This window comes from Capsicum annuum, chromosome 8, assembly GCF_002878395.1.
Source record: "Capsicum annuum cultivar UCD-10X-F1 chromosome 8, UCD10Xv1.1, whole genome shotgun sequence".
Taxonomy (NCBI): domain Eukaryota; kingdom Viridiplantae; phylum Streptophyta; class Magnoliopsida; order Solanales; family Solanaceae; genus Capsicum; species Capsicum annuum.
Window position 1 is genome coordinate 100,213 of NC_061118.1, and position 27,274 is coordinate 127,486.

Genomic DNA, 27,274 nt, shown 5'->3' on the forward strand with positions numbered 1-27,274 from the left:
TGACACAAATTTGAATTTAGTTGGACTTCAATATATATGAACCCCCTATAGGCTCATCTTTACAATACGAATTTAAATTTAGTAGGACTTCAATACAAATAGCGACGCCCTAGGAAAGAAAATTATATTGAGACAAAATAGGTAATTTTGTTTGATGTAAAATAATAAAATTCCCTTGTGGTATGTTTGGGAAGAAAGTTATAAATAGTATTTTGGAGGAAAAAAGAGAAAAGAGGATTGGGAACAATGGAAGCTTTGCAGCCATTGAAGCAACTTATCCACTTTGCTTCTTTTACTTCTCTCAGATTCCGTCCTTCTCCTTCTTTCTTCATTGTTCGTTGTTGCTCTTCTTCTTCTACGGTTGAACTTACCGGTAGAGCCGGCGGCGGCGGCGGCAACAACCGGAACCGGAGGTCATCTTCCGGCAACTCTACTTCCACTTCCGATAAAGAAGCTATTCGCGCCATTCGTATAAAAAAGGTAAACTAATAACTATTTCAAATTTAGTTGAGTTTGTGAGTAGTTGACTGTAAATATTGCATTTTTTGTTTATGATTGTGAATGTATATTGACATTAAATCAATTGAATTTGTGAGTAGTTAGTGTAAATATTGCATCGTTATGATAGTGATTGTGAAGATATGGACATGAAGGCAATTCAAATTTAGATGAATGTGGATGTAGTTAGTGAAAATGTTGCATCTTTATACAATGATTGTGAATATACGGACATGAAATCAATTTAAATTTTGTTGAATTTGGGAGTAGTTGAGTGTGAAAATTGCATCGTTATACAATGATTGTGAATATATGGACATGAAATCAATTGAAATTTAGTTGAAAGTGGGAGTAGAGTTAGTGTAAAATTTGCATCTTTATACGATGATTGTGGATATATGGATGAAAGCAATTGAAATTCAGCTGAATTTGTGAGTAGTTGAGTGTGAAAATTGCATTTTTATACAATGATTGCGAATATATGGACATGAAATCAATTGGAATTTAGTTGAATGTGGGAGTAGTTGAGTGTGAAAATTTGCATCTTTATGATAATGCTCAGTGTTAAAGCTCCTTTTTTGTTAGAAGAAAATAGGTGCAGCTGAAACTACTGCAATTAGCGGAATATTGGAGTATTAGTGTGAAAATTGTATCTCTATGAAAATGTCGTTGTTGAGAACCATGAGGTTTTAGGTTTAAATCCTAATGGAAACAAAAGAAAAACAATAGGTGATTTCTTATGTGGGAACGGAATGGTTTCAAACATTTGGACATTTTAAAAGGAAATAATTGTTATATTAATTGTGCGGAGCTAGTACTTAGCTATAGAGTTTGCATATGTAACTATTCTTTTATTGGGGTAAAAGGAGTATTTGTGAACCTATTTAGAATTTCTGGGAATAATCTAGATTTTATTATGAACATGTGTTCTAGTTTCTCAAGATAAGAACATTCAACCTTAATGCTTGGTGGATATCTAGGCATCATAGTCCTTATAAATCTCGGCTTTATATGAGTAACGTATGCTAATTTCTTCCTGACATTGGACATCAAGCTGCATGGTACACCTAGAAGCTTGTGTAGATGTATCAATGCTTTATGAGATCATGATTGTAAAGTGTAGCTTAATGTTGTTCCATCATTACAGTTCAGAACATGTAAAGGTAAGCACCTTGAGTAATGAAATTTATCTTCGAAATTTCACCCACGAATTAATAAGGATTTTAAAAGATTTTGCAATAATATTTCCCACTAATGGCAGCTTTGTACCATCATAAGCCATTTGATCTTTACATTTTCCTTGTTCTACTGGATCTATGCCATGTCCATGTAAATCTTCAATTTCTTCTTCAGAGCGTAAGTGTTCTGCTTGCTCACAGGTGGAAGAATTGAGAAGCAATGGCTTGGAACCCTATGCTTATAAGTGGGATCGAACTCACACGGCCAGTCAACTGCAAGAGATTTATAAGAATCTGGGAAATGGTGAAGAGTCAAACAGCGAAAATGATTATGTGTCTATATCAGGAAGAATAGTGGCTCGCAGAGCTTTTGGAAAGCTCGCGTTTTTAACTTTGAGAGATGATTCTGGCATGATTCAGGTTTTTATATTTGCCATAATCTGCTTACTGTTTTTTCTTTCGATGTTTTACATTGCCGGCTGTCAGTCAGCTGCAATAGCTGTAGTGCTGCTTTACTATAAAATACAGATTCTTTGTACATCTAATTAATTATGACTCATGGTACTGGCTATTGGTTTCTTTACTAGATAGGCTGTATCCAGTACTGGATATGGATAGGGCCTATCCTCTATTTGGTCCAACTGCATATTCCTTTTAAACTATACTTCAACACATTTCATGTGTTTCTTGTTTAGCTTAGCAATTATGTACAAAAGAAACTGGGATTGCAATTTCTTGAACCTTTAGGTTCAGTTAGCTATTTTCAAGTTAGGAACCTCTCTGAGATATATCCCTTGAACCTGTTATGATGGATTTTCTCTTATTTCTGGTTAAGCAACAATGTTTTACCTTTAAGGGGAGGTGCCTTGGTGTATGTTGTTTGCGGATGATGTAGTACCGATTGATGAGACGCGGGGGGTGTGAATGAAAAATTGGAGGCTTGGAGGCAAACGCTTGAATCTAAGGGGTTCATGTTGAGTAGGTCCAAGACGGAGTATATGGAATGCAAGTTTAGTGACTTGAGACAGGAGGACGATGTGGTGGTGAGGTTGGATTTTTAGGATGTTTGTAAGAGGGATAGTTTTAACTATCTTGGGGCTATGATCTAGGGGAATGGTAAGATTGATGAGGATGTCTCTAACCGTATTGGAGCAGGTTGGTTGAAGTGGAGGCTCGCCTCGTGAGTGTTGTGTGATAAGAAGGTGCCCCTTAAGCTTAAAGGCAAATTCTACAGAGTGACAGTCCGTCTAGCCATTCTGTATGGAGCAGAGTGTTGGCCAGTTAAGAACTCCCACTTTCAAAAATTGAAGGTGGCGGAAATGAGAATGTTGCGTTGGATGTGTGGGCTTACTAGAGGGGATAGAGTTAAGAATGAGATTATCCGGGAGAAGGTGAGAGTGACTTCGATGGAGGACAAGATGCGGGAGGGAAGGCTGAGATGGTTTGGGCATGTGATGAGGAGGGGCACGGATGCCCCAGTTCGTAGATGTGAGAGGCTAGCGTTGGATGACTTCAGGAGGAGGAGAGGTAGGCTGAAGAAATACTGGAGGGAAGTGATTAGACATGACATGGAGCAGCTTCAGCTTACTGAGGACATGACCCTAGATAGGAAGGTGTGGAGGTCGCCGATAAGGGTAGAAGGCTAGGATGAGTGCGTGGGTTGTAGCAAGTATTTAGAAGAGCTCATGTATAGCCAGGTTAGTAACCCTAGGACTATGTCCATAGGTAGGAGCCCCTAGTTAGGACGGTTTGGGTGTGGTGGGTGTCTTTGGTCTATGAGTGTATGTTGCTACTAGGTGGGTTTCCTATTTCAGATGTCCTATTTCTTAGCTCTTATTCCATATTGCGCTTATTTATCTTATTTCGTATTGCTCTGATTTTTATTTTATTATGTCTTATTCCTTATTTATGTTATGCCATCCACCCTGCTTCATGTTTCAATACGCTCTTGTTTACTACCCTTTATCTTGAGCCGGGGGTCTATCGGAAACATCCTCTCTACTTCTTCGGAGGTAGCGGTATGGACTGCGTACATTTTACCCTCTACAGACCCCACTTTGTGGGATTACACTGGGTTTGTTGTTGTTGTTGTTGTTGTTGTTTTACCTTTAAATTATCAATCTTTGATAGACAAATGTTGCACTCCACTGAAATAAGTTATTGTTGGTTTTAGCTTTATTGTGAGAAGGAAAGGCTTGTAGGTGATCAGTTTGAGCAATTGAAGACCCTTGTTGATATTGGTGATATATTGGGCGCAAATGGTTCAATCAAGCGCACAGAGAAAGGTAATTTTGTGTCTATACCCATCCTAGTTCTACTTTGACATCCATTCTTATTTATTTTATGAATAGGCTCACCATTCACTTATATCTATATTCATCGTTGAACTTGGAAGTAATTTAAACCTAAGACAGATTAGTTCATAAATACATTTGTGCATTTTTTTTGCCTTCGGTAGTCTTGTGAAATATTTGAATCCTCTTCCTCCTCTTCCTTTTCATCTTATTATCAGTTTGGGTCTATCCGCTAGTAGTTTTAAGATCCTAACTAGAGCTTGCAACCCAGTAAAAAAGATGTTGCTTTCTTCTTGACATGCTGAAGACATGTGGTGGACACATCAAGGGTATACATGTTGCAAAAAATTGAATTATACACTCTCTTCTTTGCTGTTCCTTTGGTTGCATCAAGAGGAATTTTCTTCTTTCCTTTATTCTTTCTTCTTTTGATCATATTATTGCTCGGGTGAAGGAAAAACACAATCAAATTAAATAAATATGAGCTTTTAGTCAAAAGAAAGCTACAAGAACAATAAAAACCCTGGACACAGGAGGCCGTGTTGTTGTCTGCTTATAACCTTTGAGGTGACCATGTATGAGAGATCTATGAGATCAAGTGTTGCTGTTCATCAATGAACATGCCAAAATTTAGGTTCCTTAGGAATAAACTCAACTTCTTTTCAGATGGTACATACACATTTTGGTACTGTCCAATTTCGTTATCCCTTTTGTCTTGACAGTTAGTATTAAGAGGAGGTAAATAGGGTCATATTTGATTTTGTGTTCTTAAAGAATAAATTAGAACATAAAGTTGTGTCTGGAAGAGTAATGCGGATCCAATTAAATTTTCTTTCTCTGGTATTTAACGTATCAAATTCCTTTTTTTTTTGAAAAAAAAAAGAGTTTTTGGGGATGTTGACTAATATTCAGGAAAACACAAAGTTGAAGGTATGATAAGCATTTTGAACTGAAGTAGTATATTTTAATCCATGTTTGTGGTTCGCTAAAACTTGTTACTCATTCATCAAGGTCATCCTATCTTTTAGTTCTTCGATTTTTATTTTAAGGAAGCAGATGATATATCCACGAGCATTCAGATAGTCATGGTATCCTATGCATGCCTAAGATGGAAATTTCTGGTTGGCGTAGCAGGCTTTTAAAATTTGCTTCCTTTTAGTCAGTAGCATCAATTTGGTCTTCAGGTTCTGTATATGCCATTTAAGTTTGATTTGGTTTATGATTCCAAACTCGTGAAAAAATGTGCATGATTTTGAGTAATTGCTTTTTGCAAAGACGTGAATCATATTTTTTTGAACTTTGTTTCTTTTGTTTCTCTGATTGTTTGAGCTGTTGTCTTGAAGTCTTGAAGCGGCTGTTGTCTTGAAGCACTTTTCATTGAACTCTTTCTTCCCTTTTTTTTTTTTTCATTTTTTTCTAGGGGAGCTATCTGTATGCGTAAAATCATTCTCAATTCTCACGAAGTCATTGCTTCCACTGCCGGACAAATATCATGGCTTAACTGATATAGACAAGCGCTATCGACAGCGGTGAGTTTTATTTCTTTCACCAGTTTATGGTTGAAGCTTCTAGTTGCATGGTTCTGACTTGTTTCTGGAGGGGTGATTGCACGACTATCATAGGAATTCTCTAGAATGGATCATTTTACAATTAAGCTTTTTATTTTCTCAGTTTGAATACATATTATGACTGTCACATTTTTGTACCTCCTCGGTACTTCTATTAATGAAATTTTACATTATCAAAAAAGAAATAACTGACACATTTTATTCCTCCAGAATAAAGGGCAGTCCAATGCATTAAAGCTCCTGCTATGTGCAGGGGTTGTCTGCATATTTGTCTGGCGCCCTTGCCTCATATACTTGCTATGCGGTTCTCTGCTTGTATTTTCCTTTCACTTTCTTTTTTTAATAACCGAGAAATCCCCGAAGGCTAGTTGCACACAATTTGAAACTTGATGAATAATGGACCTATCCCTCTATCCGAGGGCTAGTACCGCTAAAACAAAGTCCTGGGAGCATTGCTTTTGTGCTTCCATATAACTTGATCGTTTAAAGTAGCTAAAGCAAAGGAAAATATGCAATCTGCCTTAGATTTCGGCATTTGACATATATCTACAACTATTTTTCAATGTCAGGTTTCTTGAGAGGATATCTTCTATTCCGAATGTTTCTGACTTTCTTCTCATGATATCTTATGCATACGAGGAGGAAACCAGTCTAATGACTAATTTTCTTTACTGTTGCACGAAAATGTTGTTGAGGCATGTGCTAATAAAGCATGGAACAAATTGTTATAGCTCAAAAAAATAAATAATAATAAAGCAAGAGCAAATAGTGATAGCTTCGTATTCCAAAATCAGGGTGTGTTCACTCTCCTTGCTGTTTATGATAGGTATGTTGACATGATTGCAAATCCTGAGGTGGCTGATACCTTTCGCAAGAGGGCAAAGGTAGGTTAGCTATTTATTTATCTTCTGACTGTTACGTCAAAAGTACAATAACGTCTTTCTTATCATCATTTGGTGACCTCTTGAATTGTAAAGCTTTCAGTAAATTACTTTGCTCAGCAGTATGGATATATTCACATTTCACAGAGTTAATAGTTTGTGATCGTTGGTCTACAAACTTTCTTCTATTTTCTCCTTCCAAACTAAAAATAACTGGAGATTTCATCAATTTTGTGAGTCAGGGAGCATATAGTTTTCTGTTCTTACTTTGGTCTCAAAACTATCTTTTGGTTAGCATCCTCCACTTCCTATATCATCTCATTATTTCTTAACAATAGCTTACTAGATCAGAATGTAGCTGGATTTTCAAATATTTGCTTTCAAACATGCCTTTTGTTGTACTTGATGATTTTTGGAGTGCATGTAGCACATCATATAGATGATATCTCACTTATTGAAAGAATAATATTGATCAGTACTTTTTTTATGTCTCTTCTTTTGGTTTTGTAAAGTTTCTCGTTTGTTGAGGTCTTGAGGATCCACATGTCTGATTTACTTTATTGTGTTCCAAGTTCAATCTGTTTAACCCAGATCATGATCTATAAATAGCCTAATTCAAGCCCTAAATTTTAAACAACTTTTCAGCTTATTAATTTAGCTTGTGTGATATTTATATACACTTCATAGAAAAATTGTCTCTATCGCCCGGAGGTCATATAGATCGGAATCCGGAGTGATAAGAACAACTAATGCACTTTTAACCACATTTAACTAATAAAAACCACAATCGACAAGATTCTACTTGGAATTTTCTTGTGTAAAGGAAAATGCTCTCAGCTATTTGTATTGCTCTGAGCATTTGTTTCTTTGAATCTTCCCAGAGTAATAGTCTCTTGCAAATGAAGTTAACCTCAGAAATAGCCGTTTTGTGATTAGTTATATATTGTTTTGTCTTTCTTGAATTACCTAAGGTGGAGACTTGTAGTAAACTAATACTGCTACTTACTCTGGAAGTTCTGCTGCAATAGGCAGAAATGGACATTGTAAAGGCATAATATTTCGTCTTTCCCTATGAAAAAATGTGCACTATATTCGATGCTGATTTAATCCTTCCTTCAGTAGATTATCTCAGAGATACGTCAGTCAGTGGAATCTTTTGGTTTTGTGGAAGTTGAAACACCTGTTCTCCAGGTTTGTGAAGTTCCTTTTGGTTGTACGGGCAAATGTTATTGGTTATTTAGTTGTGATCTATTTTCCATTTTAGCATTTTTCGATAAAGCTTGTGAGCTACTCTTCCATGAAAGACTATAATATGTTTTCGGTGTCAAAACGTTTGCTTTTGTAAACTCCAAGTGCTGGATGCAGCTGAACTGTTGCCTCTCTTGTTCAGGGAATATAGGTTTTTTAACTGGTATTGGTTGTTACAAGAAAGAGGTACTGGCAGGTTTTCAATCCCCACAAAATATCCTTGAATGGAAGGAGTTAGATGATTCCCACGTTAATCTCTTCCATTTTCAATAAAATAATTGTGGTATTAATATAGAACTCTCATATACATGTGGCATGCATGCAAAAGTTAAGAGAATCTAAATAAAAATGTGATTCTATGTTGCAGCTGGTCATATGTACTAACTGAAATCTTATAGGTGCACCAAAAAATCATAGAAAACAGGCCCCTAGTTTGTAAAGAGGAGTTTTCCACCCCTTCGAATGCTTCCACATAAGAGTTAGAGGAACTATGTGCTAAGCTTCACTTCTCCTCCTCAATCCTGAGCGAATTAGCATATCTCTTCCGGTGTTACACATGGTCCATTCTGTACCAAATAAATTCAATGCATGCCCCATAACTAGTATGTTACCTGACAATGACCAGCGAATGATCTGCATCTTCTCCCAATCTCTTCTATATATATCATCAGTTTGTGTGTGCTATACTTCTTTCTCTTAAGTTCTCAGCTGTAAGGATGAACCTTGGTGCTGCCAGGCAAACTTGGAGCTTTAGGGACCCATCTGCATTCTCTAATCTCTTCCTTACTAGTGGGTCATGAGCATATGACAAGGCTAGTGTGTTAGAATTGATCGTATTAATGTTACATGTCAGTTTGTTACTGCAATGTTCGTGCAAATCAGTTGTCCTCGCTCTAGGTATCCTGATAAACACAGGTCAATCCAAGATTTGATATTTATGGGTTCGATTTTGATTCTATTTTGATTTATTGGGTGCAATGCATTATTTATACTTCTTTAGTGGATTCTTAACATATATACAATGTTTGAGCTAAAGCTATTGGATTTGGATGATCCCGTATCTTTCTGCCATACTTCTGTCCCTGCTGAGCAATTACGGGTTAGTATATAAAGGAAGAATAGAAAAATAAAAAGAAAAAAGACTTGATATATTCATATTAGTAGCTGTGATTCTGACTTTATCCTATCTATTTGTTTTCCCCTCCCCTTTTGAGGATTTGGATTTCTGTTGTTTCTAAGAAGCGCATTTTTCCTATTGTGTTTAATCAGAGTTTCATTTACTAGGGAGCAGCTGGTGGCGCAGAAGCTAGGCCGTTTATTACGTTTCATAATTCTCTTGGAAGGGATCTTTATTTGAGAATTGCAACAGAGCTTCATCTGAAGAGAATGCTGGTGAGCTTTTCCTGCAGTTACATTATATTTCTTTTCCAAGAAAATGTTTACATGAGACTACTTTCAATTATTTAGTTCTTCATGGAGATAAACGTAAAAGATTGAATAGCTGCTGGAACCATGATTAATCCTGTGCATTTGTGCACATAGGACAAAAAATGGGGAAGGAAAGAACCCCTACTTTCTGTTGTACTTTCCTCACTCTTATTAGAAGAGCTGTGCTTTTTCTGCTTCTTTGTAACAGTCCATCATATTTCTTGCGTGACGATAGGTTGGGGGATTCGAAAAAGTGTATGAAATTGGTCGTATATTCCGCAATGAAGGCATTTCAACTCGTCATAATCCTGAATTCACCACCATTGAGGTAATAGCTCTTTGTCAAAGGACTTCTCGTTATTTAGTTTATTGGGCTTCAAAGCGAATTTACAGATCCATTTGGAGAATGTTTAATCAAATAGTTTTCCTGCAAAATGATCAATAATCGTTTTAACATTCATTTTAGATATATGAAGCATACTCTGACTATGAAAGCATGATGAATATGGCAGAAGAGATTGTGACCCGATGTGCCCTTGCAGTTAATGGGAAACTTAAAATTGATTACCAGGTAAGTACCCTTTCCTCTGGCTAATCTTGATCAGTAGTGTTTGAAATTGGTGATCATTTTTTGTATTTTCATGTATCTGCTCTGTCGAACATGATACTAGTCACTTACAGGAATACGTGTGGCAACCATCCTTATATTGAAGTCTTAATACTGAGAATTGGTTGAACTTGCAAGCTTCTGACTTTGATTATTCTTTTAAGTTCCCTCAGAAGCCAACCTAGTTCTTTCTTGATCTGGCTCTAAGGATGGACCATGAGTGATAGGAGGAATCATGTGAACTTCTTTCTCAATGGCATCATGCGTTTTTGTTTGGCACCTTTTCAGTTTCCATTCATAGAGAGCTTCCTTAAGTGATGTATCTTCTGTATTCGACCATCTTGTGTGCCGTGACAAAAATATTCTCTCATCATAATAACATTATTTTGAATGGCGGAATAATGTTTGCCCAAAATGCCCAGCGCAGCATTTTTCAGTTACTATTTGGATACCTGACCTGTTTCCTTGAGTTGATGCAAACCACCTCGTCTTATTTTATCTTTTCCAGAGATCCTACCTCATGTCTTTTCATGTGCTGCATATGTTTTCTTGGAGAATGTGGAAAATATTTTAGCACTGGTTTTGAAACATGGTCAGATTCTACACATTTAATGAGTTGAACCAACTTTTCAGTGAATTATGAGTTTTATGCTTAATAGGTTTTTGGTCTCACTTTTGGTATTTCATTTTTTTAAATCGCCCTTTAACTTTAGCTAAGGAATCAAACTTTATGCTTTCTTGCAGGGTGTGGAGATCTGCTTGGAAAGACCTTGGAGGAGGGAAACAATGCATAATCTTGTGAGAGAAGCTACGGGGATTGATTTTAAAAACTTCGGTGACGATCTTAAAGCTGCTAAAGAACATACTCTTAAAGCAATTGATATTCTTGGTGATGATCTGGATAGGAATTCAATTGAAGCATGCTCTTCTGTTGGACATTTGCTTAATGAGGTTGAATAATGTTCTTTAGAAATTTTTATGTTCCCTTCTGCAGATAAATAGAACTGGCAGCTTTAACCACATATCAATGCCACAATATCTTATTGGTTAAGATGGTTCTTTTATGTGAACTGCTTTGTGTTGTACCCATTTTCAGGTTTTTGAGACGGTAGTAGAACCAAAGCTTCTACAACCGACTTTTGTCTTGGACTATCCTATTGAAATATCTCCACTGGCCAAACCACATAGAAGGTACTTTTCCTGATGTTAATATTGGATCTTGTGATATTTTGCTTCAAATGAATATTAGATTGTGTAATATAATACAAAAAGTAGACTTTGTTTTACCTGATTTTAAAATTATAGTACAAAAGTAGACTGCTTTAGTAGTTTTCACTTCTATTATACACCGCAACTATCTTGTTATGCGATATTTGTTTTTTGCAGGCATTCAGGCTTAACTGAGAGATTTGAGCTATTCATTTGTGGTCGTGAGATGGCGAATGCCTTCTCAGAATTAACTGATCCTCTGGACCAGGTATTCTAGTGTTGAAATCTTGAAACTCTGTACATCTATGCTACTTGATTCGTGAGAATTGCTTGGTCAGAATGCCGGATCTAGCAGGACCAACAGTCATGAACTTGAAGTCACAGTCACGACATAATCAGTGAATTATTTGTTAGTCTGGCTGTACTGCGTGCTATATACGCAGCACAGAAATTTACTGTCGTGTTTAAACTTGCTGCAGAGGAGACGCTTGGAAGAACAAGTGAGGCAGCATAATGAGAAAAAAGCAGCATCAGACTTAAATAAGGTAGCCGGTGCCAAGGAACAAGAGAACAAAGATGATGATGACTCGTATGAAGTAACTCTTGACGAAGATTTCCTCACAGCTTTGGAATACGGAATGCCTCCAGCTTCCGGAATGGTATGTTGATTCGATTCTTTCTGAAGTGCATACTTTTTCCAACCTACGGAACTTGTAGTCGTTGATGATTCATAAGAAGTAGAGTTGAAACATTCTGACTATTGCTCCGTGATGCTTTTGACAGGGACTTGGCATTGACAGGCTAGTAATGCTTTTGACAAACTCAGCTAGCATCCGCGATGTTATTGCTTTCCCAGTCCTCAAGATTCAACAATAGCTTCACGAAGAGTTGCTTACTACACAAATTTTGCCAATTTTGAGTCAGGATAGTTGCAAGGGTGACTCAAGGATAAAGCTAGTAAAACGTTTCCTTTAGGCTCTCAAAATTTACTCAATTATCTATCATCATTTACCCAGCTAGCTAGATACCAATAGTTCCATAAAACTTGCACAACATCCCTAGTAATTGTTGAAAATACACAATTAATCCCTCTTTAAAATTTTGAAGCCACATACCACTAATTTAATTGTTTCTTGCTTTCTCCTTTTGAACTTCTAGTAATTACTACCACGAGCGTTCATGAAGTGATGCTTAGGCTATTGCTTTTTGTTTCTTGTCTAGTATCCGATATTGCATTTGAGCTCGACTAATTCGGATCCGCTCTGTCTATAGTTCATTAAAGAAGGACGAATATGCTCCCTACCAGAAGTTTTCCACACCCAGGACTTGAACGCGACACTTCTGATTAATGATAAATTAAATTTTATCCATCCCGCCACAATCTTCGATGATCATGCATACGAAAATCAAGCGTGATGTGCTTTTGATATTGGAATTATATCACTGATAGCTAGACCTATTTTCATTCATTTTTGAAAAAGTTTAGGGGGTTGTAGGCCAAGAAGACAACAACTTTGCTTCCGCAATCAAATACATTACCCCATGCGTTTGTCCCAATCTTAGGGGATAAAAAAAAGTTAATTTTTTCTTTATAAAGTTGTTGTCTAAAGATCCCAACTTTTTGTCATTTCTGTCCTTAAATATTAAAGCTCTCAACTTTATGGACCTTCCTCTTAATCATTTTGTTGCTTCTACATATTTTCATTTCACATACTATCTATGTGTGGTCTTGAGTCGGGTTCTATCGGAAACAACCTCTCTACTTCACCTGAGGTAGTGGTATGGTCTGCGATCAGGAGGTCACATGTTTAAACAGTCGAAACCACCTCTTGTGGAAATGCAGGATAAAACTCCGTACAATAAGCTGGTTCGATTCTTCCCTGAACTCCGTGCCTAGTGGAAGCTTTATTGCACCAAATTGTCTTTATTTGTGTAATTAGAAAAATACAATATCACTAGCTTGCACCAAAAATGATATGGATACCTAAATGGTAAGAACATGCATGAGAAATGAATCTAGATTTAGAAAAAAGAAAGTTTACAAGGCGTAAATAATGGATCTAGATTGTATGAAAATGATATGAATTTCCAAAATGAAAAAAAAAAAAGAACATGGAAAACTAATCCATTTTGAAATATTGCCAGTACAGTAAAATTAAAATGTGTTGGTAAACTATTGAATGATTAATAGTGCATGATGAGAAAGTATTACCTCAAGGTTATGGCCTATAAAAAAGTAAAAGATTCTTTTCTTATTTGCTCTATAACTTTCACATGGTTACATAACCACCATATTGAACTTTTTATGCCTTGATAATAATAAGTCTATATATTCATCAACACTCAATTAAACGTATTGCAAAAGCAAAAGTGAAAGAAGCAAAAAATAATACAAGGCTTTGAATGATCATTACAAAATGTATTGGTATGAAGTCAATAAAGGACAACTCGGCGCACTAAAACTCCGGCTATTTCACAACTTGAATCCATGACGTCTTGATCGCATGACAACAACTTGGTTTGAAGTCCAATATGACCAAGAAAGAAAGAAAACAAAAAAAGACTAATATTATGGAAATCAAATGAGTTATGGATTGCCTAAAAAGAATAAGAAGCATCAATAGGAAGACTTATGGTATTGTTGTCCAAAGTCATTAACTTTTAAAGTGGGGTTACCATCATGCAAGGCACTACTAGATAGCAAAAACTCCACATTGTGTTTGGTGTTTGCATATTCTTCTTTTCTTGTACAATCTTGTCTTGGTGACCTAATCTTGTTTGTTGAAGATCCCTATTCATTTCTTTATTTACCAAACAATTTTTTTTTTAAAAAACCTTTGTTTGTTTGTCCAAAATTCGATCACACTTTTGTTGGATGTTCACAAAAAAAAAAATATTACTACTACTATCATGGTGGTTGGTGACAAAAAAGTAGTTTGTGTGGAGTTGATACATTTTGGAGTCTTTTGAAAGTTGGTATGCATCACCTTCTTCATCAGCTGTACTTTTTTTTGTTCCTTGTGACATTAACTCATCCTTCAGATAAAAATTCCAATTTGGTTTTTGTTTCAATGAATCAGCAGAGGGTAGGACAGGCATTTCACTATTAGATGAAAGCTAGCACCTTTTCTTTGTTTGTTTGTTTGTTCTCTCTCTATCCTAACTACAAGACATGTCCTTTTCTTTACATTAAAATAAAGTCTTAAAAGAATCAGAATTTTCATGTAAAAGAAAAGTGGCAGGAGTAAGAGTTGTTTCTTGATATTATTATGATGTTGTTTGATTGAGGGGTTCTGTTACTTTCTTGAAAAATAAAGTTTTTTTCCTTTTTTTACTTGGATGAATTTATTACTTTTGTTGTTTTCTGGTGGATTTGGGACACATCATTATTGCATGTGTACTAGGTGTCAGGTCATTGGAAATTTGTCATATGAAAATATGGAGGCTTTATGAGGTTAAAGATTGGATCTTTTTCAGTTGTAATGGTCATTCTTGAAATGAGTTATTGATGAAGGAAGGCAGTTTGATGAGGGTTTTGTTCTGCAAAATCCATTGTCCATTTATTTGTTTCTGTAAACCCTCTGCTGCTCATCTTTATACACCAGGTCCATTGAAATTGGAAAGTACCCCACATGTTCCTGCTGGTGCCTCTAATCAACAATCTGAGGTTAGTATAGATGCATCAAATGGTCTTAAAAGCTGTATTAGGAAAGGTCCTGATGCTGCTTCAAATGATATTACTGACAAGAAGAGAGTTCAATGGATGGATAACATAGGGAAAGAACTTGTTGACATCAAGGAGTTTGAATCCAGGTAAACTTTTGTTCATCAACATTACCGTCTTGCTCTTGTTTCTGCTTAATTGAGGTGATTTTGTTGATTCTGTTATTGGAAATTTAGTTAAGATGGTAAAATGTGGAGAATATAGATCCAGGTTACTTAGATATATTATTGAGATCTAACTGCTAGAAGTTTGAACAACTTGGGTGAGGTCTCAGGTTCAAATCCCAGCGGAGATAAAAACACTAAGTGATTTCTTCCAATCTATCTCGAAGGCTTTGATGGATAGAGTTATCTGGTACCTTCTGCTGGTGGGAGGTGGTAGGTATTCCATGGAATTAGTCGAGGTGCGCGAAAGCTGGCTGGGACACCACAATTATCAAAAAACAAAAAAAACTCCTCTATATGTCTGAAGAAACTATGAAAATTAGATGTAGGGATGTGATAAGAATATGAAGATCTGACCAAAGGACTTTTTCAATTTAGAATGTTTGGGAGAAAGTTTCTAATGTCTAAGTTGGACATGGGGTGTGATATGAAATTGAGTGAACAATGATAAATACAGTACCAATGTGCAATGCTTGTTTTTTCCTTTCTCCAATTTTTGTTGCTGATATCGTACAAGGTTTACTTGATGTGCCCATATATAGCTAGTTTGTGGACACAGCTTCTGGTTCAAATATCTTTGTACATGGCATTTTGTTTCACTTTCTGTTATGCCTTCTTCGCTGATGCTAAACATGGTTTATTTTGATGTACACTCTTATACTAAACGAGTATGAATGTTTTTTTTTTAATAAAAAAAATCTGGACGGAGAGGGTGTGATATGAAAATTGAACTACAACTACGAACTGTTAGCGGAGATGGTAAAGCCCGCTTAGTGCAATTTTTTGTAGAACAGGATTTAAGGCTCAGAATCTTGAAGCTGTTTATTGAGCTGTCATCAGATTGATCTTGAAGAATTAGTTGATTGGACATGTACAAACATTGGTAAATAGGCATTCTGGACATATGAAAGAAAGGAAACTTACTTCTTCCGGAATACACCGAAATACATAAAGATTTAACCATTCAGAAACATAGTGTTAGTAGGTGCATTCTCTGTCTCCCATGTTAGAGAAGCATGTTGAGATCTTACATAAAAAGGGCATCCCGTTCACAAAGCATCTCGCATTAGCAGGGTCGGGGAAAGGGCTGCACCCCAAGCCTTAGTGGCTTTTTCCATGGCTCAAACCCTTGAATTGTAGGTCACACGGAGACAACTTTACTGTTGCTCCAAGGCTTCCCCCTTCTTGAGATGTTACATTTAGTATAAAATTCCATCTTTCCTCTTTCCCGATGGATAAATTTTCTTGCAATCTTGCTGGATAAATTAGGACGTTGGAGTCAAAACTGCTCTAGTTGCTTCTTTATGCAAGTAGATAAGATGAATTAATATTACGTTTTTAATTTTTTTTTTTTCACTTTTCTTGTCATGTTCTCTCTAACTCCTATTTCATTTTTATTTTCCCTCTGTTCTTGTTCCTTAAATATTAAGCTGAATGTTACGATTTGATGTTTCTGCAGTGAAACGGGAGATACTGACACAGAAGAGGAGACAAAACATTGTCTATGCATTATCCTTTGATGCTACTTAACCAGCTTCTTCCTGCAACTACTTCCAAGTAGCTGCAGTTTTACGTAATAGAAGAACAATGAAGAATTGACTTCATGTGCACTAGAACATTGTTCACGATTGGAAAAGCTACAGGTGCCAAAGTCACTCATTTAAGCATGCTTCCATCAGCATTGCTATTCTTTTTCATTTGCATCGAGATTCTCATCCATCCGCGCTTTAGTAGAAGTGGAGTTGATGCATTCATTTCAATGCCAGACTCCTCATTTGATTATCTGGGAGTGAAGGTTATTCATGTCTCTCTTTCCTGCCATTGCGGATTGTGGTCACTTCAAGATTTCTTATGTGAGAATTCAGGTCAACTGACAATTGCTCCCTGTTGTAAAAGTGTGAAGCCAAATTGATGTTTATTCTTGCTTGATTCGTCTGAGTAATAAAACTACACGCAAGTTCACTGTCTTCTCTTGCTGTATGTTTTCTGGTTCTAGCATCTGAAGGCTACTGAAAAAGCTTATGTGCACGAACGTGTTATGCTTGAATGGTACTGAAAAAGCTTATTTTGATTGTCACAAACAGGTAGCACACACGCCAATGATCAGCTTGACTGGTTAAAATCGAAGAGTTTGTGTGGTATATTTTAATCGAAAAGTAGAGCCTAGGTTGCAATAATTTTCTGTTCTTTTGTATTCTTAGCTGAATCAAAAGGCAGAATCATGCTGTTTTTTACACCACACCAGTATAACACTCAAATGTAAACACACTCCCAGAATGGAAATATTTATTAGTAGTAAAATTATTTCCATTTCCACTATGCGTATTCAAGGGATTCAGCACCCGGTCTGCCTTCTTAGGAGGCGGCGGCGCTGTTCTGTAAGCTCGCAAAATCCAGTAAGAAATATGGCTAATGTTGTTGCAGTGAAACCAAATGGCAATCCTATCAACATTGCTTCCCAGGCGAACCATGATTCTTCGCTCTCATCCTCTGGTTCCGTTTGTTGTAGTGACTTGTTGTCGGGACAGTGCAGTTGAATTTGGAAGCCACACAGACCACTGTTATTAGCATAATAAGCTGGATCATCCATTGTATCCATTTGGCCACCAACTGGGATTTTGCCTTTTAGATGGTTATTGCTGACATCCAAAGTAGTGAGTTGTTGAAGCTTTCTAAAGGACTGGGGAATTGAACCAGATAAACTGTTGTGAGATAAATCTATGCTCTCAAGACTCTCCAAATTCCCAAGAGTTGATGGAATTTCCCCTTTTAGGCCATTGTAAGAGATGTTAAGCATCTTTAGGCCTCTAAGTTTTCCTAAAGAAGATGGGATTTCACCGGACAGATGGTTCTTTGACAAGTCCAGCCAAGAGTACATGTCGATGCTGGCACTCGATGATATACTCTGTACTGACCTCTTCCAGTTCACTATCAGGTCAGTGTACTCAATCGAGAAGGTGAAAATCGATGAAATTGATGAAAAAGTGTTTGGTGTTTCAATCATTCCGACTAGATTTCCGACCTCTGCAGGGATGCTTCCGGTGAAGCTGTTGTGCGATAAGTCAAGGATTTGCAGATTAGTTAAGTTTGAAATGCTACAAGGAATCGAACCTTGTAGGGAATTATTCCGCAAATTCAAGCTTCTAAGGGTGGACATTTCTGAGATAAAGTTTGGGAGTTCACCTGTGATTCTGTTGTCATGAAGATCAAGATGCTCAAGCATGTCAAAATTGGTCAGGTTCCTTGCCAAACTGCCCGTAAAATTGTTTCCCCATAAGGATAAAATCCTAGTTTCTTGGGAAAAGGTTAGAGGAACTTCCCCGGAGAAGGAATTCGAGGATAAATCAACATATGCAAGAAAAGAAGTTGGATCAAAAACTGGAATTGTACCAGAAAGTCTGTTCTTTGACAAATCCAACAGTAGCAAGCGATAAATATTGGTTATGGATCTCGGAATTTTCCCAGAGAAACTGTTCTCGGACAATATGAGAAACATAATCGCGGTAGCATTACCCATGCTTTCTGGCAGTTCCCCTGAAAACCTGTTTCTTGAAAGGTCAAGAAGAGATAGACTCCTGGAATGGAAGAAACTAGGAGGGAGAGAACCGGTGAGATTGTTATTCGACAGAATAACAGTTCCAAGTTCCATTTCTGCAAGCCACCGAGGGAAAGTTCCTACGAGCTGGTTTTTACTCAAATCCAAGTAATCGAGACTTCTTTGTGAAGAAATCCATCCTGGAATCGGTCCTACAAGGCCACAAGACTGAAGAGACAGTCCAGATAACATACATCGAGGCACTATCTTGGCATCGTTGTTCCATTTCAATCCATTTTTTCCAAGAAACAGATTTTTCAGAGCCTTCATGTTGAATAACCAAGATGGAATTTCACCAATAAGCATATTGTTATCCAACTTTAGAGTCTCCAACTTGGTCATGTTCTTTATCGAACTTGGAATTACACCAGTCAGCTTGTTCTTGCTCAACGCCAAAGTAGAAAGATTCGACAAGCTCCCAATCTCGGTTGGAATCTGCTGCGAAAGCAGATTTCCCCTTAAATCCAACACTTGCAATCCCTTCAAATTCAACACTGAAACTGGGATTCCACCAGAAAAATGGTTGTTTCTGAGGGACAATTCTTGAATCTTGGTGAGGTTTCCGATCTCTGCAGGAACATTCCCACCAATTAAGTTGTCGTCCAGCTTCAACGTCGTCAACTTCTGCAGATATCCTCCTTCAGGAATGAAAACACCAGTGAGAAGATTTCCACTCAAGTCTAGATATTTCAGGTGCCTCAAGTGAAAAACCTGTGGAGGAATAGGGCCAGTAAAGTTGTTCTGCGTTAAGTCAAGATGAACCATGTTTCCAAGATTGGCAAGCTCTTCACCCGGTATTTGGCCTTGAATGTGATTTGAGGACAAGATAAGCATCCTCAAAGATTTTATACCAAAAAGGGGTGCCAAAACAGAAGAACTGACCGCGACAGGCTCAAAAGATTGAAGGGAATCCAGATAGAGAGCAATAACAGCTCTAGAATTTGGTCTAGAGTCACAAATGACTCTATCCCAACTACAACAATCAGAGGTGGAATTCCAGTCCTCAAGTTCATTGCTGAAGAAACCGTCCGAAGAAGATGAATTAACAACAGTATTCTTCAGGAATGCAGATTTGAACTTGAGAAGGGCTTGTTTTTGATCATTTGGACAACAAAAAGCAGCTCTAAAGAAACTGAGAAATCCCAGTGAAAAAAGTAGTAGGCATGTTTTGGTCATGGTGGTTCTTTTACAGCTAAAGAGTTAATGAACTATTTCTGGTTTTAAAGAAAGAGTCTTTTTCCCACACTGGTTGAGTCAATGGTTTGTGTATGACAAAGAAAAGAAAAATCAGCTGTCCTTCATGTTGACTTGAGTGGCATCAAGACAACTTATAGTGGGTAGGTGAAGTCAATGAACTGTGTATTGCAGTCACAAATTCACTGTATATAGTTGACTATAGACTGGTAGCTAGTCATTGTAGTGATTATGTTAATGTGCACTAGTTGTTTTTGTAGGTAAAACACTTTTGACTGGTTATCTTTCAGCAATGGAAATTCCACTGAAATTACAAAAGTATACCTCCACGGTAGTCATTCTGATAGTTCTTTTGTAGGCACATTGACCAAATTAAGAGCATATGCTATTCATGGAGTACAACAATGGACGAGATCAGTAGGTTTCGAATGTACTTGGGATGACCATAGTATAATACAATTGAAATAAAAAAATTCAACGATTAGAAGTAATTTCATATCTCTTAACTCACCCTATAAACAAAATCCGAAAAAAGGAGAGCATAGTTTGTTGCAGGTTCACATCTTTTGCCTTATATGTGCATGGATGTCAAAGTAAGTTTCCAGCAACCAGTTTACGGATGTGCTGCTGCTGCTATTTCTTGTTGAAGCCGAATAGGGACTTAATAGCATTGATGGCATTCTCATTGATGAACGATTCATCAAACCTTTTCATGAGTGTCTCAAATTTCTCAGACGTCCTTAGATTGGCAAGATCGGGGTCTGTCCTGATTCGCTGTTAACAGACAGAAATGTTAATCAGGTACTACAACACACCATACTATTTCCTGCAAATTTGTTTTTCGTGTTTACCTTGAAATCTTCAAATCCTGCTTCCATCGCATCCTCCAATGCAGATAACCCCGCTTGAAGCTATCACGGAGCAACAAAGAAAGTCATTTCAAGAACCAAGATCTAGTTTATATGGTCAGCTTAAAGCTCAGCTTACTCAAACTTTAACATTCAAGAATGGTCAGCGGCCAATCAAAACGATGAATACTAGTGAATAGAATTACCTGATTAAGCTTGGAATAGCAGCAGGCAACATTGTAACTTGCCACAGCAGCTTCATCACCAGTTGGTTTTGATCCTAACACAGACTCAAACTTTTCTAGTGCTTCTTCGTATTTGCCATTCCTTTAACCACGAAGATACATTAAACTGTTATATGTAGATGCCAATCCAATCCGATGATATGAACTTTTGGTTTGGAAATACAGAATATTAGACATGGAAACGACAACCAGTGAAATGGCCTTACCTAGAAAGTTTCAGTCCTTCACGAAGATCCGTTTCTCTTTGCACCTTTTGTTCTTTCATCCTCCGAGCATTTGTTAGCTGAGAGTTTTAGACATCACAACGAAAGGGTCAACGCGTATATATGTATAGAGAGTTTGTACTATCATTTATACTTGAAACTTGTTTACTCACTTGAATTTCCCTAATTCTGTCGCTGATGAAACCAGCGTTCCTCTCCGCTCTGATGATTTCCTTTTCTGTCAATTCACCTACTTCTTCCACCTTCCCTGATAACATATTGAGGAACAATCAGCCATCGGTGACTAGATTGGTTTAGTTAACTGATACATATTCTATCGATACTCTAAAGGGCCGGGGTTATACGACATATCCGGTGTGGAAGTTTAGGCCTACCATATCTCTTTTGCATCTTCATGAGCAAGGGTCCAATTCTCTGTCTGATAGTGTACATTGTTCTTCCATATTCAGCAGCAGGCCATATTTCTTCTCCAAACACTGCACTGAACACATTTTGGCATTGCACATTCTTTACTTACAAATGGACAAATAAATACTAAACTTGACACAGATATTAAGTCTTATCGGTGCTTTCGCCGTTTCAATTTGTTCGTGCTACTTTCCTTTTTCATCCGTTTAAAAAAGAAAGCCCTTTTCCTTTTCTGGCAACTCTTTAATTTCAACTCATGACATATATAAGACCACAAGATTAAAGAGACATTTTGATACACTCTACGTATTTTTAGCTTAAGATCACATTCTAAAACTTCGTTACTTTCTTAAACTCCGTACCAAGTCGAAACAAGACATCAAATTGACACAGATATTAAGTCATATTCAGTACACTCTCCGCTTCAACTTTTTTGTTTTTAATCCCTTTCAAAAAGAATGCGGATTCTTTTTCTGACAACTCTTTAGTTTCTACTTTCCACCACATAACACATTTTTACCCTGCGTATCTTTAATTTAAAGATCACATTCAATAATCTTTTTTACCTTCTTAAACTGCGTGCCAAATCAAAACAAAGATCACATTCAATAATCTTTTTTACCTTCTCAAACTCTGCGCCAAGCAGTGTCGGAGCCACATTGAATTCAGGGGCTCATCCAAAACCCCTTTGTCGGAAAATTATACTATTTTTACATGGTCAAAAATATTTTTATTATATATAGTAGATGTTGACCCTTCGACTAGTCCGTAATTTACTTCTGAACCTCCTCAGTGAAAATTCTGGCTCCGCCACTGGCGCCAAGTCAAAACAAGACAAAGAGTCAGAGTCAAGAATTGATAAATACCTGGTGGCAAGGACTTTATCTCCAACAGTGAACTTTCCAGTCTTATCAGCAGAACCACCAGGAGCAATGGCATCAATATAAGTACCCCCATCTCTTCCTTTAGTAAATTTAAGTCCATAAGGCTGTACAATCTCTACTTCATACTCTTCATACTTAACTTCTTCTTCTCCTTCTTCTTGTCCTTCTCCTTTTGATTTTGCAGATTGAGTTGCCTCAGCTTTAACAACAAATACTGAACCCTTTCCTATATGTCTACTACTTGTTAAAATACTATTGCTGCTGGTAAAACATACATGATTCTTGAACTTAAACAAAGAAGATGATGATGGGGTGTTTTGCTTTGTTTGATTGAGTTTAAGTAAAGAACAAAGTGAAGTGTAGCTAGTTGTAGAAGCCATTAGTTAAGAATTCTTGATTTTGCCTTTTGCCTTTTGCCTGTTCTTTGATTGAGTTGAGTTGTTTCAAAGTGATCATTCAGGACTTTGTGTTGCTGCAAAAAGGATTACCATGTCTATGACTAGTGGCTATGACAGCCTGTTGAGTTTTGGTTCTATTTTGTGGTGCCACATCCACTCATTTTTAGATTTATAAAATAGCATAAAATATTAAAAAAGAGATAAAGCATCCTGTATTCTCGAGCTATGGTCAAAATTGCTATGAGACGCTTCAACTTCACAGGGGTCTTAGCTTATTACCACATGAATTCAATTTTAGCGTAATTTTGTTACCCTTTTGTGCTGACGTGATACCTTTATTACATAAAATGGGGCCCACGTCAGTTAAAAGATTGACAAAAGGTGCTACGTCAGCTAAAAAGACTGATAAAAATATGCTAAGGTTAAGTTCAAGGGGTAATAGTACCTCCGTGAAGTTGAAGTATGCCGTAGTAAATTTGGTCATAATTGATCAGGGTACGCTTTACTCTATAAAAAATACATTATGGAAATTAGGCTAGTGTTCCTGTTCGGTTTTGAATTCTTGTACTTCAAATGTCCGTTCATGAATTTTGGTCCCTCAAAGAATGTGGTCTTACTTGAATTTTTGTCCCGACTAAATAAGTTTTAACATTTGCCTATAAGGAAAACATTCAAACTTTTGGGTATAAGGCAAAACTTCTGATTAATTGTTTAGGTTTATTGTTTTAAAATATCATGATTGTCCACTTTATTGGCAAATATTAGAACATTTGTCTTATGGATAAAATTTATTAAGTGAGGCCATAAAAGTCAAGACCATCCCTTATGGAGGCCATTTATGTAATTTTATTTTATAAGACAAACCTATTTTAGGGAAAATTTTACAATGAGAGAGTCACAACCAACAAAAGTTATGTGACCCTCTATTAATTTTTTGACACATAAGTTGTGGACCCCTATCTTTTTGATTTTATAATAAAAGTAATGAATTGGTAAAATAAATTGTGTTAAGTATATATAAAAAATAAAAAAGAGAAGAATTATATGGCTCTTTTATGAAAAACATGAACGGTAAAAATATAATTTTTTTCTTGATGATTTCATAAAAATTCACATAAACTTTTGATCATTATTTGAGATAAAAATTACACCAAATTTATGCATAGATCCTATTTTTATTAATAGATATTTCATTCGTTTAAATTTATGATTTCTTTTTAAAATTTAAAAAAAGACATATTTTTTTATTTAGTACAATAATATTTCTCATGAAATATCACAAATGAGATTTGAGAAAGGTAGAGTGTATGCAGATTTTATCAGATGGAGTGCTTCATCTTTTTTATTTTATTAATAATTTAATTATAAAATAATATATAGTTTTTACTCCTAATTAATAATTTATAACAAAATAAGTTTTTGGGTAATAAAATACTATATTTTATCTCAATTCAAAATTATTTATTTATTTAAATATATACAGAGTCAAAACTTTCACATAAACTAAAATATATAAAATATGTGTAAAATTGACACATAGACAATATGCCTTGTTTATTCAATTTTATAATTAAAATGCAGTGAAACTCAATCTATCAATATTTATAAGGATCTTCTTGGTTATAAAATATTAAAATGTGAGTATCTTTTTTTTTTTTTCAGAATATTTTTTTTCATTTATGTTTAAAATTCAATGTTTGACTTTAAAAACAGTTTTGAGTTTGTTTTCCAATAGAATTTACACTTTTATACGTAAAATGTTAAATACTTATTTTTCTACTAATCTAAAACATTGAAATATTATTTTATATATTTATGTGAAAGTTTTGACTCGGTACATATTTTAAAAAATAAAAAAATTTAAATTGAGATAAAATATAGTATTTTATAACCCAAAAATTTGTGTTGTTATAAATTATTAATTGGGAGTAAAAATTATATGTTATTTTATAATTAAATTATTAATAAAATAAAAAAGATGAAGCACCCCCTCTGATAAAGTTTGCATATACTCTACCTTTCTCAAATCTCATTTGTGATATTTCATGGGAAATATGTCTTTTTAAATTTTAAAAAGAAATCATAAATTTAAACAAATGAAATATCTATTAATAAAAATAGGATCAATACATAAATTTGATGTAATTTTTATCTCAAATAATGATCAAAAGTTTACGTGAACTTTATTGAAATCATAAAGAAAAAAATTATATTTTTACCGTACATGTTTTTGCATACAAGAGCCATATAATTCTTCTTTTTTTAATTTTTTATATTTATTTAATATAATTTATTTTACCAATTAATAACCATATGAATTATATAAATATATTTTCTCTCTCTTATTCATTGCTTTCATTACAAAATTAAATAAATAGGGACCCACAACTTATGTGTCAAAAAATTAATGGAGGGTCACACAACTTTTGTTGATTGTGACTCTCCCATTGTAAAATTTTCCCTATTTTAGGGTCATTATGAACTTAAATCAAACATGACATGCAATTTAAGAAAGTAAAGAAATTTTTTAAAATTTATCGTCTTAAACTAAAGTTATATAAAATGTATTTTAATGTTGAGGTCTTAAAAATGTCACGTGGAATATTAGAATTAAATTAAATTGACTTAAACAAATAAAATAAATAAATTGAAATGAAGAGAGTATCATAGCTTATAAATACAAGCAATGCACTAATGTTAAAAGTCATAATAAGATACAAATCAAACCATACGTCTTTTAACTTACAGAACTGAAAAATCATAGTTCTTTTAAATTAGCACTCATATTAAACTACACATATACCTCTCTAATACATAATCAATAAAATCAATATCAATATATAATTGTTTTCAAATAGCAAAACAATTAAAAAATTGATAATTTTGGAATTTAGATTGTCTAGTTATTTTCAGAAGGAGATTCAAATGACAATGTTCTCAATTAGTATCTGTCTGTAATTATATGTTGTAGTTAGTAGATATAACTATATATACTACAATTTTTAAAAAAATTATATTCATAATAATTTGTTTAGTGTATATATTACGTGCATGCATGCATAAAAGTATCGTTTCTTGTTTTTGGATGGTAAAAAGGTAGTTATTAGTATGCTAATGTTAAGGCTATTTTACTGTTTTTTTTTTTTTTTCATTTTGGTTATTAATTAATAACCAGAAATATGAAGCAGTAAAAACATTCGCAATTGTACCACATATTTTGCTAAACTTATGGTTGAAAATTATGCCAGAATAAGTCAATATTGTTAAAAAAGGGAACGCGATGTAAGGAGCGCCATAGTTATCATCGCGGCAGTTAATATGAATGTGTGGTTGCAAGAGGTAAAAAACTTGCTATAAAAGGCCTCAATGATGAACATACAAATGCAAGCTCTACAAACATTCAAAAAATAAAAGGAAGAAGAAGAACAATACCCTCTTCTTCTTTGTCACAAATAAATAAAATTCCCCCAAAAACAAAATAAAAGAATATTTCAAAAAAAAATATATATATAAAAAGGGGAACAACATGGAGAGAACTAGTTTAATGATTGTGGCTTTGTTGGTTAGTCTCTCAGTAGTTGCGGTGAAAGCCGAGGATCCTTATGTGTTCTACGAATGGAATGTTACTTATGGAACGATATCTCCATTGGGTGTGCCTCAACAGGCTATCCTTATCAATGGACAGTTTCCAGGACCTAGGATCAACTGTACCTCCAATAACAATATTGTTGTCAATGTGTTTAATCATCTTGACGAGCCATTGCTCTTTACGTGGAATGGTATCCAGCAAAGGAAGAACTCGTGGCAGGATGGTACCCCAGGAACCATGTGTCCTATCATGCCGGGTACAAATTTCACCTACCGTTTCCAGGTCAAGGACCAGATCGGTAGCTTCTTCTACTTCCCAACAACAGACTTGCATCGTGCTGCTGGTGGTTTTGGTCCTATCAATATCCATAGCCGTAACCTTATCCCTATTCCTTTCGCTAGACCTGCACCTTCCGATGAATATGATGTCTTCGTTGGTGATTGGTACAACAAGGGTTATAAGTCCTTGAAGAAGATCTTGGATGAGGGACGTACTTTTGGCAGGCCTGATGGCATCCACATTAATGGAAAGTCACTCAAGGTTGGCGATAAGGATGCGCAGCCGCTCTTTACTGTGGAGGCTGGTAAGACTTATAGGTACAGATTCTGCAATGCCGGTTTGAGGACATCAGTTAATGTCAGGTTTCAAGGTCACCCCATGAAGTTGGTGGAAATCGAGGGATCGCACACTGTGCAAAACGTCTATGAGTCCCTTGATCTACATGTTGGTCAATGCGCTTCCGTGTTGGTCACTGCTGATCAAGAGGCTAAAGACTATTACTTGGTCGCGTCTAGCAGGTTCTTGAAGAATGAAAAATTCTCTACCGTGGCTATCATCCGATATGCCAATGGCAAGGGACCGGCATCCTCTGACCTCCCAGCACCTCCACCAGAAAACACACAAGGCATTGCCTGGTCCATGAACCAGTTCCGCTCATACAGGTGGAACCTTACTGCTAGCGCTGCCCGCCCCAACCCTCAAGGATCCTACCACTACGGAAAGATCAACATCACCCGCACTTTGAAGATTGTCAACACTAGGAGTCAAGTAGATGGAAAGCTAAGATTTTCCTTGAACGGTATCTCCCACG

General features: G+C 35.9%; 5 protein-coding genes across 5 annotated transcripts in view; 3 read left to right on the forward strand and 2 right to left on the reverse strand.

The window, feature by feature from the left end:
• Positions 1-148: 148 nt before the first annotated feature.
• LOC107880061 (lysine--tRNA ligase, chloroplastic/mitochondrial) lies at positions 149-12,054 on the forward strand. Its single transcript, XM_016726984.2, has 14 exons — positions 149-480; positions 1,878-2,096; positions 3,850-3,961; positions 5,391-5,499; positions 6,365-6,422; positions 7,542-7,610; positions 8,952-9,059; positions 9,331-9,423; positions 9,562-9,666; positions 10,447-10,653; positions 10,799-10,893; positions 11,089-11,179; positions 11,391-11,570; positions 11,695-12,054. Exons 1-14 carry the CDS (start codon positions 247-249, stop codon positions 11,785-11,787), a joined length of 1,773 nt encoding a protein of 590 aa, XP_016582470.1. The 5' UTR covers positions 149-246; the 3' UTR covers positions 11,788-12,054.
• A 141-nt stretch (positions 12,055-12,195) lies between these two features.
• On the forward strand, positions 12,196-16,769 carry LOC107878981. The gene is made up of 2 exons (XM_047394232.1): positions 12,196-14,724; positions 16,259-16,769. The coding sequence occupies exons 1-2, from the start codon at positions 14,420-14,422 to the stop codon at positions 16,317-16,319; spliced, it is 366 nt and encodes a 121-aa protein (XP_047250188.1). The 5' UTR covers positions 12,196-14,419; the 3' UTR covers positions 16,320-16,769.
• A 365-nt stretch (positions 16,770-17,134) lies between these two features.
• LOC107878982 (receptor-like protein 46) lies at positions 17,135-19,570 on the reverse strand. Its single transcript, XM_016726120.2, has one exon. The coding sequence runs from the start codon at positions 19,568-19,570 to the stop codon at positions 17,135-17,137; it is 2,436 nt and encodes an 811-aa protein (XP_016581606.2).
• Positions 19,571-19,951: 381 nt separating this feature from the next.
• LOC107880062 (protein MET1, chloroplastic) lies at positions 19,952-22,755 on the reverse strand. The gene is made up of 7 exons (XM_016726985.2): positions 22,180-22,755; positions 21,280-21,386; positions 21,058-21,152; positions 20,888-20,964; positions 20,643-20,763; positions 20,440-20,499; positions 19,952-20,362 (listed from the first exon to the last, which is right to left on the reverse strand). The coding sequence occupies exons 1-7, from the start codon at positions 22,575-22,577 to the stop codon at positions 20,222-20,224; spliced, it is 999 nt and encodes a 332-aa protein (XP_016582471.2). The 5' UTR covers positions 22,578-22,755; the 3' UTR covers positions 19,952-20,221.
• Positions 22,756-25,965: 3,210 nt separating this feature from the next.
• The window catches only part of LOC107838688 (L-ascorbate oxidase homolog), a 1,873-nt gene continuing 564 nt past the window's right edge, over positions 25,966-27,274 (forward strand). Inside the window, exon 1 of the mRNA XM_016681851.2 lies at positions 25,966-27,274. Coding sequence (XP_016537337.2) covers positions 26,122-27,274 — 1,153 coding nt within the window. The 5' untranslated portion in view covers positions 25,966-26,121.